The sequence below is a fragment of the Palaemon carinicauda genome, chromosome 37 (assembly GCF_036898095.1).
Source record: "Palaemon carinicauda isolate YSFRI2023 chromosome 37, ASM3689809v2, whole genome shotgun sequence".
Lineage (NCBI taxonomy): Eukaryota > Metazoa > Arthropoda > Malacostraca > Decapoda > Palaemonidae > Palaemon > Palaemon carinicauda.
The window spans coordinates 43650216-43665994 of record NC_090761.1 but is presented as its reverse complement, the minus strand read 5'-3'; the positions used below and the strand labels follow the sequence as shown (position 1 = coordinate 43665994).

Here is a 15779-nt window from a genome sequence, read left to right as displayed (position 1 = left end):
AGAGAGAGAGAGAGAGAATTTTTATTATACCGTGTACTCTACAAAACCAATCTTTGCAAATCAAATGTATACTGTTTAAAATATGACGAAATATTGCCGACTCGTTACTGAAGTTTAGGCTATTCACTGCCGATAAATGAACCCAGTCTACTTGTGAAAACCTTCAATGCCCGAATGGAAAAATAAGGCTTTTATATATACTGTACTAAACATAAATAATGCTTTAATACACCATCATTAACACTACCATTACAATAATGAAGCTAGTAGGAAATGGCATATCTTGGCCTGTGTCACAAGTCATTTTGGAGGATAAAATAACTCCATCACCTTTTTTCAGGAGTTTGTGGTCAAGACCTAGAAACCAGCCATTAATGACATCAAGTCCTTCTTCATCTCTTCCCTACAAGAAGTGACTAGTGGGAACTAGGATGACATGTTTTCTCATCTGGGAGGTCATTATGACTATTACATTAGTAGAAATAATAAGAGAAAAAATTATAGAATACAGTTTCTTTTTACTATGTGAGACATTTACACGTGCTTTATCCCAGTTCTCATGAAGAACGTGTCAGGGGCACAGTTCTTGGAAGACAAGGCCTGGGTATCAGCAGGTAACTTTCTCTGCCCATTATGTATTGGAGCATACCTACAGGTCACTATAGACCATTTCTTTTAGCAATGCATATTTGCACCGACTCGCAGCGGTGCCCTTTTAGCTCGGAAAAGTTTCGTGATCGCTGATTGGTTGGAATTATCTCGTCCAACCAATCAGCGATCCGGAAACTTTTCCGAGCTAAAAGGGCACCGCTGCGAGTCGGTGCAAATATGCATCGCTAAAAGAAATGGACTATAGATACCTGTATCTATGGTCTGGTTGTAGTTGCTCTACTGATCGTGTAGCAAACCTGGTTCCTTCTCGGAACAAGAAACTGTTTACATTTCGTCAGCTGGACTCGCACAGTTAGCAGTTGATTTCATTGTTGATGTGGAATTTTATCCTTAAAATTCATTATACAATTATGTTAATACGATGTATTGTTAATATTCTTTTGTAACATTTATTATAAATCACCATATTTAGGGCTACCAATATACTTAAAAGACAATAGATTTGATACATTTTGTAGTGCTTGACTCGCAGACTTTGAACAGCTTCGCAGATACAGAAAATTTATTTATGAAAAATAGCGATCGCAGAAAAGGGGAATCGTATAATTCAAACACGCATAATTCGGGACCGTAATGTATGTGTTTGTTTACTTGCAGTTTGTATGTACATTGTGATTTGACAACGTCCTCGTGAACTTTATAGCAAGGGCAAATTTACTTAAGGTCAAAGATAGAACAAAAAGTAAGCAGAGCTAAAAATAAAAAAAATAGTCAAGAAGAGAGGGATTCATGAAAAAGAATACAAAGCTGTGATACAGATGTTGAGGAACAACTGTCCTATACCTACTTGCAATCATACTTTGAGTTTTGTTAGGATTTAACTTCATGCCCAAAATTTGCATCTAGCACTAAATTTAACTAAATCTCTCTTAAAGGGTTCAGCAACCTTAGATATACATTCAGGAGATGGAATTGATGGAGAGAGAGAGAGAGAAGCATCATTTGCATATGCAACAAGCTTGTTTACTAGGCCAAACTACATGTCAGGTGAATATAGTATGAAAAGTAATGGGACAAGAACACTATCCTGAGGAACACAAGATATCACATACTTATAATCACTATGGTGTCCAACAAAACACATATTAAACAATCTCATCAACCATTCAAGTACAGTCACACCCCCTTCCTTCAACATCTCAGCTCTCACACCATCCATACCAGATGCTTTTCCTACTCTCGTTTCATCTAGTGCTCTCTTCACTTCCTCCCTTGTAATCTCTCTCATTTTCATCTCCCATCACTAGCACCTCAACACCTGCAACAGCAATCATATCTGCCTCCCTATTATCCTCAACATTCAGTAACTTTCAAAATATTCCGCCCACCTTTTCCTTGCCTCATCTCCTTTTAACAACCTCCTATTTCCATCTTTCACTGTCTCTTCAATTCTTGAACCAGCCTTCCTTACTCTCTTCACTTCTTTCCCAAACTACTACTTATTCTCTTCATATGAATGACCCAATCCCTGACCCCACCTCAGGTCAGCTGCCCTCTTTGCCTCACTTACCTTGCGCTTTACTTCCACATTTTTCTCTCTATATCTTTCATACTTCTCTACACTATTACTCTGCAGCCATTCTTCAAAAGCCCTCTTTTTCTCTTCCACTTTTACCTTCACCGCTTCATTCCACCATTCACTGCCTTCCACACCTCTAAATTACCAGTTTCTCTTACTTTCACCTCGTCATATGCCGTTTTTTACCTTTCTTGATATTTACTTTTTATCCCCAGTTTTATTAGCTCTTCAACCCTCCCTAGCTCCCTTTTACATCCACCTACTCTATTTCCCCACTCTTTTGCTACAACTAAATTTCTTTTCACCAAAAAATTATCAAACATACCGTTAGCCATACCCCTAAACACATGCATGTCTTTCAATCTTCCAAACATTCTTTTAGTTATCAACACATAATCCATTAATGCCCTTTCTACCACTCTTCTATTTGCCACTCTTACCCATGTATACTTGTTTTTATCTTTCTTTCAACTTGTCACCATCTCTTGCTCAACACATATCTACCAGTCTCTCACCGCTCTCATTTTCACCTGGTACGCCATACTTCCCAATGACACATTCTACCTCTCCAGTGCCCACTCTAGCATTTAAGTCACCCATGACAACTAAATAATTCCTTCTACCCAGTCCTTCTACACACCTAGTTAATTCATTCCGCTCTTCTTCACTTTTCTCACAACCTGGCCCATACGCACTGACAAAAGCCCAGCATTCCCTACCTAACCTAACCCTTAAAAAGACTAAAATAGCTCTTACATATTCAGAAATAAAGGTTAGAATCACAAAAACTTTGTTGGTTGGCAGGAGACAGAAGGGGGAGGGGCTAATATTAGGGAGAAGAGATTCTTCTTTACTGAAATTTCTTCAATTGTGAACTTGTGTGATATACAGCCATGTGCTATACTCTTTCGCAGCTTATAAAAAATTATTATTATAATGATAACAATAATAATAATAATAATAATAATAATAATAAGGATGATGGTAATGAAGATGACATTATCCCTGAGATGACATTATCCCAACGTCACCATGTGTACTACCAGTTATGTTTTGATGTCAATGGAGTGAAGGGGTTAAGCTAATGGCACTCTACTTCCAAGGAAATGAGAGGAAAATATTCAACCATACCTAAACAAGAAGAAAACCTTAAATTACAAGGCTTCTGCCTAGTATAGTATATCAATAACAGTCCCATAAACAACCAGCAATGAGACTAGCACCACGCAATCATCCCGAGACTCTTCAGTCTGCACCCAAGTTCCTCAAGAAGAACAGAAGCCCAAATTCTTAGGGATATTTTCAGAGAAATAGTGCAACTATATGCAAAAAGGAAAACCAGGGTGCTGGTCAGCTGTGCAGAGGCAAAGGACCTCATCCATAAACATCCTAAAGTCAGGGGTTGTTTCCATCCTTTTCAGAGTACAGTACAGTCTTATAAGGTCTGAGCTGGTCGTGCATCTCCAAATAAACTCCTTGACACCATTTTTATCAAACCAAAACCCTGAGTTCAATTCCTTTGTAAGCATAATATTGGAAAAAAGGAGTCACAGAAAATGCAAGCTCCTAAAATTCCAGGGCAGACTATTCAGTGTAATGAAGAGACACCAAAGAGAAAAATGGTACTCGACAAATTACATGCGATGCATTCAAGATGCCCATCAAGCATCTACGACAATTATAGTACTACAACAAGGCCCCTTGGACCTGTACTATAATCTAACAGATGCTTATTGGCACGTCCCTATTGCTCTCCACTTCCGACCTCACCATGGGTTTCGGGTCTTGAGAGGTCAATACAGGTTCAAAGTTATGTCTTTCAGCCTCAATAATTGTCCCAACAGCATTCACAAAACTTACAAAGTCAGTGCGCAACTCCTTCTCTTGTAAGGAGTTTGGATCATTCCTTATTTGCAGAACTAGCTACCTGTGCCAAAGATTTAAGTATTTTTCCTCTGGTCTACAAATCAAGATTTATTTCATATAGTTCCAAGAAGGATATTCCAGCAGCTATGTATCAAAAGCCACCCGAAGTCTACCAAAAGCATCTCGGCAAAGAATTCTAAGATAGGTCAAATTAAAGTTTTATCTGCCCGATAAGACCTGAGCTCATGGCTTCTTTTCTGGTGCACCTTTTTGAGATTGGAAGTTTAAACTATTAACATCTTATATAGATCTTCACGGACAGAGGCCTCAGGTAGGGTTTTGGCAAGGATTTCGACTTTGACACATTTCACAAAATTATTCTGTCGTATGCTCTACAACAAGAATCTCCACTAAACCCTTGTGTCCTTGTCTCATAAAAGTAACTCCAGAAAGCTATTTTCATAGTATTATCTTCAGGAGCAAGAGTCAGTGAGCTTTGACAATTACAGATATCAGTTTATCACCTTCATTCTTGTCTGTCTCCTAAATCTAATAGTCTTAAGACAAGGGAATGCTACTTCTGTCTGGTGTCTACCCTGCAATTATACCAGCACAATTCCACATCCTCAGAAAGTAGTACAGTATGTTACAAAATACCCAGACCAACAAGTCCTTTTCAACGGGGGCTAGCCTTATTCTGATGACCTCCCTTATTATGTAAACCCACGATGTGAGAAAAATTACTTCATTATTGGCATTTTTTGCTAATAGTTTATACAATTTGAAGACATCCAGAACCATATGAGTTGGTCTGGGCATAGGGTGTTCATAAGACACTACCTAAAACATCTGCAAACAGTATAACATGCGTGAAAGGTACTCAACTGAATTGTGGCTCCTACGAGGGGAAATCAGATTGGAGAGGAGCCACACCAACTAGGATCCTCAGCAGATACACCTTAACAGGCTTCTACTTGCTTCTACAGAGTTTTTCCCTTATGAGATTAGTATAAAACTTGAATTTTCTTCTCACCTATGCACACATGATTGTTTACTAAGTTGTAGATAGCCATCCTTTATGGTACAAGCTAAGGAATCTGGCACTAGTAAACAAAAAACATCTATTTTTTTGTTCAGTGAAGTTACAATCATCTATGCTCGGCGACCCAACCATTTTCAAAATCTCTCGACATATGAATAGAGATGCAAAGACTATTATTTTGGCAAAATCTGATTCTTTCTGCTTAACTCATTAAAATAAGATGTTAAATTTTCCCAAAATAAACTGAGGAAGCAGAGTAATTCCTCTTAAATTCATTCACGATAACAGCAACTCTGCTATGCAGTACAAGGATTAAGATCTTGTTCCCTCTTGGTTTATGACATAGAGGCTAGTGCCGTTGTATCGTCTAAAATCACTGCGTCAGTCATCCCTACCACTAATGGTTCTAATTGGTAATATGAACATCAGGTGAGTATAGAAATAATATATTCTATTAAAATTCTGTTTCTTTGGTAATTTATGCTATAATGGTTTCCCTGTTTTAACCCTTTACAGGAAACTCTTTGTAGACCAAACAGCACCTCAACAATGACAGTTTTTGTCCTTTGTCAAAACCACTTAATCAATCAACAGTAAACTGTCTGCAAAACAAGTGATGGACCTTGGCAGAACAACTGTTCCTAGCAGCCACGGAACAACTCATGCTCAGGGTTAAGAGACTTGAATACCTTTGTTAGTACCTATGCAGTTAATATATCCATACAATGGAATGAATGAAAAAGAGGACAGTAAAACAATCTTAGTTCAGTCTAAAAAAGTTATGTCATGTTTGAATTTTAGCTTCAATTCCAAAACGTAAACTGCTAGCAAGGGTTAAGAATAGTAGGCTTCACCCAAAATGCATTCAAACAACAATCAGAACCATTTCTGGAGGGATATTTTTAAGTTCTTCACATTCATGCTCAGTGTTAAAGCCACAAAAGTAGGACTAGGGGAAGTAAGAATTCAATGAAGGGACTCTAGAAAAAAAGCCAAAACCTTAGAATTTCATTTTCATAAAAGCAATTGCTTCCATCCTGTCACACTATTTTGAAACATGTAAAATTTTTATTTTTTGGTTAAGTTACCAGTGCAGTGATTCAGGACCCAAGCCCATAGCTAAAGCAAAAAACCAGTATATTCAGAAATGACTCCATCAAGGAATTCTCTCATTAAGAGGGGAAAGAAAACGAGATGAGTACACAGACCAGAGGGATTGTGATGCTCATGCCACTTGAGTGTAAGCCGCCTTCTTTGCCACCTTGATCCCCCCTGACCAAGGCAAAGCTACCCTAGTCTTGGTGCGCCTCGGAGTGTCGTAGAAGAGGTCTAGGACCGAGTACTTACCCTATGTTGGAACCTGATCCGGTTCCCCCCCAAGGAATTTACCTTACGAATGCAAGATAAGACTTAAGAGAAAAACAGGATCTGCATCCTTCTGTTCCAAGGGGGAGATTTTGGGGCTGGCAGACACAGATAGCATCCCATCTGAGTGTTCCAAAACATCACTGAAAGGTTCCTCTTCCTCAGCGATAGCGCCCATAACAGCCCAGGGAGGGTCTAGGTCTTCGACATGGGTCCTTCTTGCAGAGAAATGAGCCCTAGGAGGGAGGCCGCTGTGTTACGATCTTACTGGCACTGACATCGAAGTCGACTGACCCTCCCCTTGAACTGGTTGCTCGGACCTCAAGTGACAGTTCTTGGGAATGGTCGTCGTGTCCCTCTCTTGTGGACGGATGGTAAAGTCTGCTAAGGGGAAGAACTCTTCCTCAACTGCCTCCTTTGGCCCTGCACCCTCAAAGACAGAGGGAGGGTGAGGAGCCTCCACTACCACTGCAGCAGGTTTCTAACAAACTACTGTACTTCTATAGGCTGTCAGTTGTCTGTTAACGAGACCTCCCAAGGAGACCTCAATCATCTGTTGGTTCGAGTATGAACAGAGTCCCACGGCGCGGGAGTTTCTGCCCTAGGTCTCTGTTTCCTCCTTATCGGAATGACGTGAATCACCCCCAAGCATCTCCCAGGCAGGGTCCTGGTCGATTACCAAGGCCTTGGTAGCCAGATACTTCTGGTGCCTCAAGGACTTCTGGGAGAAGGAACCCTGGGGGAGGGCAAAAGGAGGAACTGGTGCGGTAGAACCGAGTCTAGGGTCAAAAGGGCCTCCACTCCCCTTGGAGGAACTGGATACCTACCGTGGGATGGTCTAAGTATCCAGAGGTGGGACCAATGGAGGAGGGTTGGCCGGTTCTGTGACCGCTTGGACAAGGTCCCGGAACTATGGAACATCCTTCGAAAACAGAACTGATCCTGAAGGGGCACTTCGAGAGTGCTTCCTCGACTTATATGTTGTCATGGACTGATAGGGCACGTGAAGATGTTGATTCCCGACCTTCTCTCTGCTCAGCTTCCCCAGTGTAGTGAGTATCTTCAAGGTAACTACCATACTGAACTGTCTGAGGATGGATAACTTGCTCTTCACAATGGCACAAAAACCGATGGCGAGGTGAAGGCTGCTGTGGAGCGCTAGAGCATGCAACTTCATAAGCGTGCACCGGTAAAGTGTAGTCTACCTGTGCTCGCTTGGCTACCTGCGCGTAGCACACGCTAGCAACATAGAGTTCACCTCAGCTCGTGTAGTCAACAGTTCAAGCGCTCACGAGTCCAAATGGAAAGACTCGTCAAAGTAAGCAGCACCCATAGTGGAGGTAGAGCGCGCTCCCCCATCAGGCAGTGGAGGTTGCCCTCCTACCTCTCAAGCTGGATGGGTGTGCAACAGTGAGCAAGACTCGTCCACCCGACTGAGGTTAGGGCACTCCCAAACTGTGTGTCATATAGAGAGACACTCCTGCTTGTCCTATCCCCCAAAGAGGACAGGTAAGCAGCCTTCCTATATCAAAAGGGTGAGGAAGGATGGCCAACTGCTGAATGCTTGTGTGCAAGCAGAGAAGCAGGTTATACCTGGCCTTATATAGCAGCGAGCATGATGCCGGACACGGTGGCGAGGAGGAGGGATTGTGAGCAACCGCTTTCCTCAGTCATCATCCAGCTCTGAAAAGCTGTGCTCAGATGAGCTGGAGCAGGGCATGGACAAATCCAATGCCCTTCAATGGAATCCTGACGGGGAATACCTCTCAGGCGAAGGCTGTTTCTCCAGTGGACGGGAAGGACGATCAACACCTGATGCCGCTGTCGGCAGCTCTCTCCGCAAGCGGATTGCTGAACCATGGCTGGTAGCAGGAAACTCCCTTCTAAAGGGGAAGTTAGCCGGCACTTGGAGGCACACCTTAGGATCGGACCGTTTATTCTGTTTCCCCCTTCTCCAGGAGAACCAATCAGAAGATCCACATCATGAACTGTCATTGGGACATAGTCGAAGCTGGTCCAAGGGTTCACCATGGTAGGATTCCCCAACAAATAACTCCAAGGAGTACTTGTCATGACTGGTCACGCCCTTCTGCCGAAGCAGAACGAACGCTGGGGCAAGCAGAAGCTGAGGTCAAAACAGCCGAGCACGCAAGAGACACTTTCAGTTGACGACCTATGGAGTCGGGAGGGGAGAGATAGTGACCAACCCCTGGGGAGGATGTTCCCTCCCACTGTGCCCAACGGCAAGACCTCTATAAGCCTTTCCTTACACAAAGAACCCGTGAGCACCAAAGGAAAACCACAGCTGTGCGTAAGCGGACAGCAACGGCAGCCGGTGCTACTTCTTTAGGGGAAGTAGCAGAGGCCCCCAGAGTGCAGAGTTGTCCCGGAGTCAAACAGGCACCACTCATACTAGACTGGCCCCCAGAGGGAGTCAGCCAAGCAGAGTAAGAATGGTGAGGTCAAACCGATGGAGTCAGATGGCGAGGATGACACAAAGGGGAAATAATCCCTCTTAGCCTTCTTCCATTGCTTGCTAAACCTCATCCACTCCCAATACTCATTGCAAGGAGACTCCTGAGTGCAGGAGTGATCCCTGCACACAGGGCAAGGACCGTGAGGATTGGTGTCTCCACCACTGACATGAAAGTGTCGCAACGGCACCCTTCAATGCCGGGAAAAACCCGAATAGTTCTTGATCCCCATGGGCACACACACCCGTAACATAAAAAGAAAATGAAAGCTTTGAAGCCAGTTTATTTTTAAGGGAAATTTATTTGGTTTTTAAAGGGAGAGTAAGACACCGTCTGTACTCCACCAAGCCGAAATAAAAATTAACGGTTGTCTACTAGAGCAGGTGAGAGCTGGGTGGTCGGTCTACTTCCACGCTCATCCCCCACCAACTAGCAGAGAGTAATTACTCTTCGTAAAAAGCCTAACAGCTTGTTTCAGCAATCGATAAAGTGTATCTCCACTGTAAAAAGCGCAATGGTTTATTTATAGTGTCGGAATAAACTTGTTTTGAATTTTAATGTTTCACTAAAATAATGTATGTATTTAGTGGGTAGAAAATCCATTTCTGCAATTAATAACACCTCTAAAATTATAGAAAAATATATATACAGTAATAGGTTGCAGTTCCTTAATCAATCAGATAACAAAATCTGCCCAAATACTTTTATTGCACCCTGGTTGGTTGAGAAATTCAAATACTGTGAGCTACCTCTGTGAGTAGATTTGTTAGTAACATTATAATTATTGCATAAACGCATACAGCCACAATAACAAACAAACAAAAAACAGCCGTTCTATTATGAACAATCGAATCAGACAGCAGCTGTTTTGCTTGTATTTCAATCATCGTACGATAGTAAACAAAGTAGCGTAAGACAGACATTTTTACAATAAACCCTTGTTCACTATGGAGAAAAGATCCTCAAGAAAATATACTGCCAAATATACACAAACAAGATGTAAATAAAGGCATAAAAACAAAACAATATTCATAAACGCTCTTCTATTTGGAATCGGGGAAAGCTGTGGCCGAAACTGGAGGAAACAAAAAGAAAATTTGGTGGGAACTTATGAATGTGCAAATCGGGTAATTAAACGTAATGCTAAATTTAGAAGATAACATTACAAAGTATCTGAAAACTGAGAATATTGTTTTGTTATATGACGATATAAATAATTTCCTAAGTTTTATAGTCAAGCACCCCAGAGCTGAAAACTATAAATTATAGTGCATCGGTAACTTGAATGAAATTCCGGTTAACTTCTATGTGCGATTCAACTAAACAGTAAATAAAATTTGAGAGAAGTATTTAAATAAAATTATTGAAATTATATGCTAATTGGAAAATTATAGATAAAAAAATAATTGTTTCTTTTAGGAAAAATGAAATGTCCTTCAGTAGTTTGCTTTGATCAGCTAATTTGGAAAGCATAGACGAGTGTCAATCAACTTATAAATGTAAACAATAGAAAAGATTATTATTCGCTATGCTTTTATTTATAAATACAGTACTATACTAAAATATGAATATTACATGCATTATCATTGGATACAGTTTAGTGAAACACCAGTTTAATCAAAATCCAGATTATTTCAAATAAAGCTGTAATTTTTTACCAAAAACGGACAGGCCTATACAGTTTGAACAACGATGTAGCCTAGTCCAAGAGTGCATATGCTAACTTTATATCTTGCGTATGATGGGACCATCTTGAATTTAGCTTCAAAATTATTCTTCAAAAGACGCATGTTATGTGAATACGGTATAGACAATAATTTTTGGTTTGTTATTAAAGCAATTTTATTCAAAACGTAAAACCAGGGTGAATTAGGAGTAAAATTTGAGGTCGGGTTATCAATAAGAGTTATTACCATAAGTTCTTCAATTTGGATATCATGTTTTCAGCTATAGCGCAGCGATAGTGGTACCAATTAGGCGCAATAGCAGACGGTTAAGTGTGGAATCAATGTGCAAAACACTAACCTGTTCTAGGCTGTGCAATTGCACATAGATTACTCATCAATTACAATGACTCAACGTTTTATCAATACACAGAAATCAATTTTGTGAGTGATTGACTTACTATTTTCCATTCTGTCAGTGCCATTCTTTAAGTGACCACCAAGTATAATTTCTAGACTCTTATAGCGATAACCTGAATGATTTGTACAAGTGAAAATTTAAAATTGAAGCAAGATAAAAGTTAGAGAGCAAATACCTACTGCAATAAGAGACCAAAGAGAAAGATGAAAAGTAAAGAGAAACCAATTTAGCTGTTACTAGACAGAGCAAGATAACTTTACTACCATCTAACAAGGAAATGAGATGAAGAATTACAAAAGTCAAGTAACAACCTATGGCGATTATACCAACCTCTTTGAATTTCTCAGACAGCATACTGATAGTTGCTCCCTCAGGCACTTTCAACTCTCCCAAACTGTCTCCTGAAAAGGCAAGTGTTGACACAGCTGGGTTGGTGCCCCCAGATGAAAGAGAGAGGACAGTTACAGCAGCTGCTTCATAACAGGAAACCTGAAAGAATTTCAGTTATTTTAATACAATATCAACACCAGTTATAATACAGACATCATCTCGATATATGGAATTGTAATAAATTTTGTTATTGCTACACTCACCTTATGTTCATATTGGTTCCTGTGGAAGCATTTTATCAATATTTGCACTAAACTAAAACGTTTCCTGTTCTCTTTTCTTCCAATAATGAGACCATCTAATGGTTACCAGTAATAAGCTAATGGCTTGGGAAAGACATACTTCCTATTCCATATACTTTTAGCATAAAAAAAAGTCAGTGGAGAGGAGGGCGGGCATGCAAATGAACATCTATCTATATATCAAGGCACATCCCCAATTCTGGGGGGTAGCCGACATAAAAAAAAAAATTAAAAAAAAGAGGGCCTTTCCTCTGTAAGCTCCTCCCTCCCCCGTTACCCACCACAAATGAAGCTTCACAAGCTGAATCCTCTACTTCTGCTACCTATGCGGTCATCCAAGGCGACCAGTGGAAGCAGCAGGGCCTACCGGAACTGCGTCACAATAGCACGCCATTCATTCCTATTTCTAGCACGCTCTCTTGCCTCTCTCACATCTATCCTCTTATCACCCAGAGCTTTCTTCACTTCATCCATCCACCCAAACCTTGGCCTTCCTCTTGTACTACTCCCATCAAATCTTGCATTCATCACCTTTAGCAGACAGCCATTTTCCATTCTTTCAACATGGCCAAACCACCTCAACATATTCATATCCACTCTAGCTGCTAAAACATTTCTTACACCCATTCGCACCCTCACTACTTCGTTCCTAACCCTATCGACTCTAGATACACTAGCCATACACCACAGACACTTCATTTCAAACACATTCAATTTCTGTCTCTCCGTCACTTTCATTCCATACAACTCCAATGAACATAGGGCAATATAAAAAAGTTTATCATCATAATTCAGTTTATTTCTATGAACCTTCCTTGATGTTCATATTGCTGATTCCCACACTCTGATGGTTGGATGCTAGTGAAAGAAAGAGATAGATCAGTTGTAAAATTAAAATACAGAATAAAATTATTTAAATTACATACTCAACTGGTTTACATTTGTGGTAACAAACGATCTCAAAATACAGTCTGAAATATGAGACTCCAGATAATTTTTCTAAAAATATTTGAAATATGGAACTGCAAATTGTTTTTCTAGTTATTTGAAATATGAGACACAACATTGTCTCTAAATCTTATTTCACTTATCACCTATATAACTTTAACACCATATAACAAGATAAGAAAATCCTAAACTAACTGAACCAAAATAAATGAAGAGACCAAATCATCAGCAGCTACTACAGGATCTAGAGCCCAGCCATCTCAATAATAAAACTATGAATCTTCAAGATACTGTTCAGTAAACATCAATATGGTATGTCATTGAGCTGCTGTTAAACTCTTTCCAAGGAAAATTTCTGCACAAATTGGGGGGATGTAGGTGTAGTGCTCCTAATATCCTGAACCTTAATCTTCAAGGCTTTTATAAGATTGGATCCAATTCTTTCAGAGTTTGTGACCAAACTTCTAACTAGAAATTACATTGAATTTTAAGAGGACAGAGGATGACTTGGAACATCAAAACAGATATTTCATATACAGTATAAACTATAAAACGACTCATGTCAGCCTGTTCAACATAACATTTGCTGCAAGTTTGAACTTTTGAACTGAAGTTCTACCAATTCAGCAATCCGATTAGGAAAATCATTCAACAACTTAGTCAAAGCTGGAATAAAACTTCTAGAATACTGTGTAGTATTGAGCCTTATGATGGAGAAGGCCTGACTATTAGAATTAACTGCATGCCTAGTATTACAAATAGGATGGAACTGTCCAGGAAGATCTGAACATAAAGGATGATCAGAAGTATGGAAAATTTTATGCAACATGCATAACAAACTAATTGAATGATGGTGCCAGAGATTAATATCTAAAACAAGAATAAGAAATTTAATAGAGCACAAGTTCCTGTCCAACCAATTAAGATTATAATCAGCAGCTGAAGACCAGACAGGAGAGCAATGCCCGAAACAAGGTAGAATGAAAGAATTACCTAAAATTTTAAAAGATTCAAACAGAGTTAACGAAACATTATTAATGCTGAGATCTGGATGTTGAGGTGCCACTTTCCTTGGCATACTTACAATCATACTTTGAGTTTTGTTAGGATTCAACATCATGCCCCAATAATTTGCCCCATGCACTTATTCAAGCTAGATCTCTATTAGGGGATTCAGCAATTGATGCAAAGAGTGTAGCATAATTTTCATATGCAACAAGATAAAAAGTTATTATTGCATCAAGCTTGAAAATTCACTTATACAAAGGTATCAGTCTCACTTACTGTCCTCTCTTATGTAACCGAGTTGACTGTGCTCCATTTGGTGTAATATAACTCTGTCATTTTTTTCATTTTGTGTAATATAACTCAATCATTTTTTCATCTTTTTGGTTAATGTACCTTAACAGAGAAGACATAAAACCACCTAGTTACATGAGATCAAATAAAGCACAGCATACTCTGTCATGTAATAGGTGAGAGTAAATTGAAACAGATTCTATTACACCAGTAAATGTTTATTGCTTTGTATCAATGTTGCATATCTCTTGGTCTTTTCTATCATATCCTGTTTTTTCATTTGTTATATGATTGTGAATATACTGTATACCCATAAATAGTCCTTTATGGAATGCCAGACCCTTCCCATGAACAATCAAATTTGCAAATAGCAAACTAGCATAGGGTAAGGTCTGGCTGTATGTGGACACTCAACATCGACTATCGTAATCTGAATCAAATTCTTTGTATTGTAACTGAAACAGCCAAAGCTATACTCCACCGTTCATTAGGACATGGTATATGGGTGGCAGTATGGAGGTTCCTTGGAGGGGATTGCTTGGCAGCGAGGAAATATTCTGTACTATAAAGTTCTTATTTTCTTTTAATTTTGAGATGAAGTTGGCACTTCCGAGTTGATAGCATTTTACTTTTTACAAGTAAGATTCATAAAAATAATGAAATTTGTAATAAAACATTAGGGTGTAAGTGGTGAGGCCCAGTTCATGTAATCAGAAGTGCTAAAAGGAAAATTTATTCAGTGTTCTTAATACTGTATCCTTATTCCTTTTTTTAGTTATGTTACGAGACGTCAAAGTAAGTAGGTTGACACATGACTTCATTATTCTCTGGTCTGTCAGCAATTTTGCCACAGCAGGGATCACCAGAGCTTATAGAAAGTATTACTTGAATGTATTAATCTAGCTTAGTGTTTTGGCTCTATAGAATACAGAAAAAAACTTTCTCCTGAATATGCCCTGATAAAATGAGGTTGCTTGTAATATGCCCTTATATCTTTAATGCTGTCTTATATAGTATTTCTTATTTATAAACAAAGATACAGCATTGTCCTGTTGAAATATTGAAGCTTGTAATACAGTATGCCCTAACATCTTTAATGATGTCAGATGTGGCAATTTTTTTTCTTATAAAACAGCGTTAGATAAAAGTTTACCAAGAATAAGGTCAAAGTGCTGCTAGTCACTAATGTTTATTGATGGAACATTTAGTTTATAGACTAACATTTAATGGTAGTACATTATTTCATAAATCTTTAATGATAGTGTAACTAATTTGTAACAAATACTTCCTTCTGTAAGTTTTTTTCAGTACATTACATAATAGTTTAACTTAAGGTATACCATCACATTTTGTTTTACCTTAAAGGTGTGTGTGTAAGATTTGGAATCTTGATGACTGCATCTCAAAACAGGAAACATTCACAATATTTCCAACTAGTATGGTCACTCGATAGAGCGCATAACTTTACCACCGCCACTTTTGTCAGCAAGAAAACCGGTCATGCAAATTGGATAAAAATTGACCACAACATAGCTAAAACATATTTTTTACGTTTTCCTTACCTTGGCAATGACCTTTGACCAAATCAATTCCAAAATCTAACCAAATTGTCCTTGGATCATGGCCAATTATCCCACCAAATTTTATGATTAGGTTAAATATTTAGTTATGCAAATCACAAGCAAACACAGACAGACATACAAATAAATACACAAAAAAGGGTAATATCATAAGATAACAATAGAATTATGTACATTCTTGCACTAGTTTTATGCAAATTGGATAAAAATTGACCACAGCATAGCAAAAAGACATTAACTTTTCGTGACCTTGGCCTTTTGATCCAATCCCTCTCAAAATTCAATCAAATTGTCCTT

General features: G+C 39.1%; 1 protein-coding gene across 1 annotated transcript in view; it reads right to left on the bottom strand.

Annotated features, from left to right (window-relative positions):
• LOC137629606 (RNA-binding protein Ro60-like) overlaps window positions 1-15779 on the bottom strand; it is a 133672-nt gene that overhangs the window by 31957 nt on the left and 85936 nt on the right. The window contains exon 11 of the mRNA XM_068361089.1: window positions 11354-11512. Coding sequence (XP_068217190.1) covers window positions 11354-11512 — 159 coding nt within the window. The remainder of the gene's footprint in view (window positions 1-11353; window positions 11513-15779) is intronic.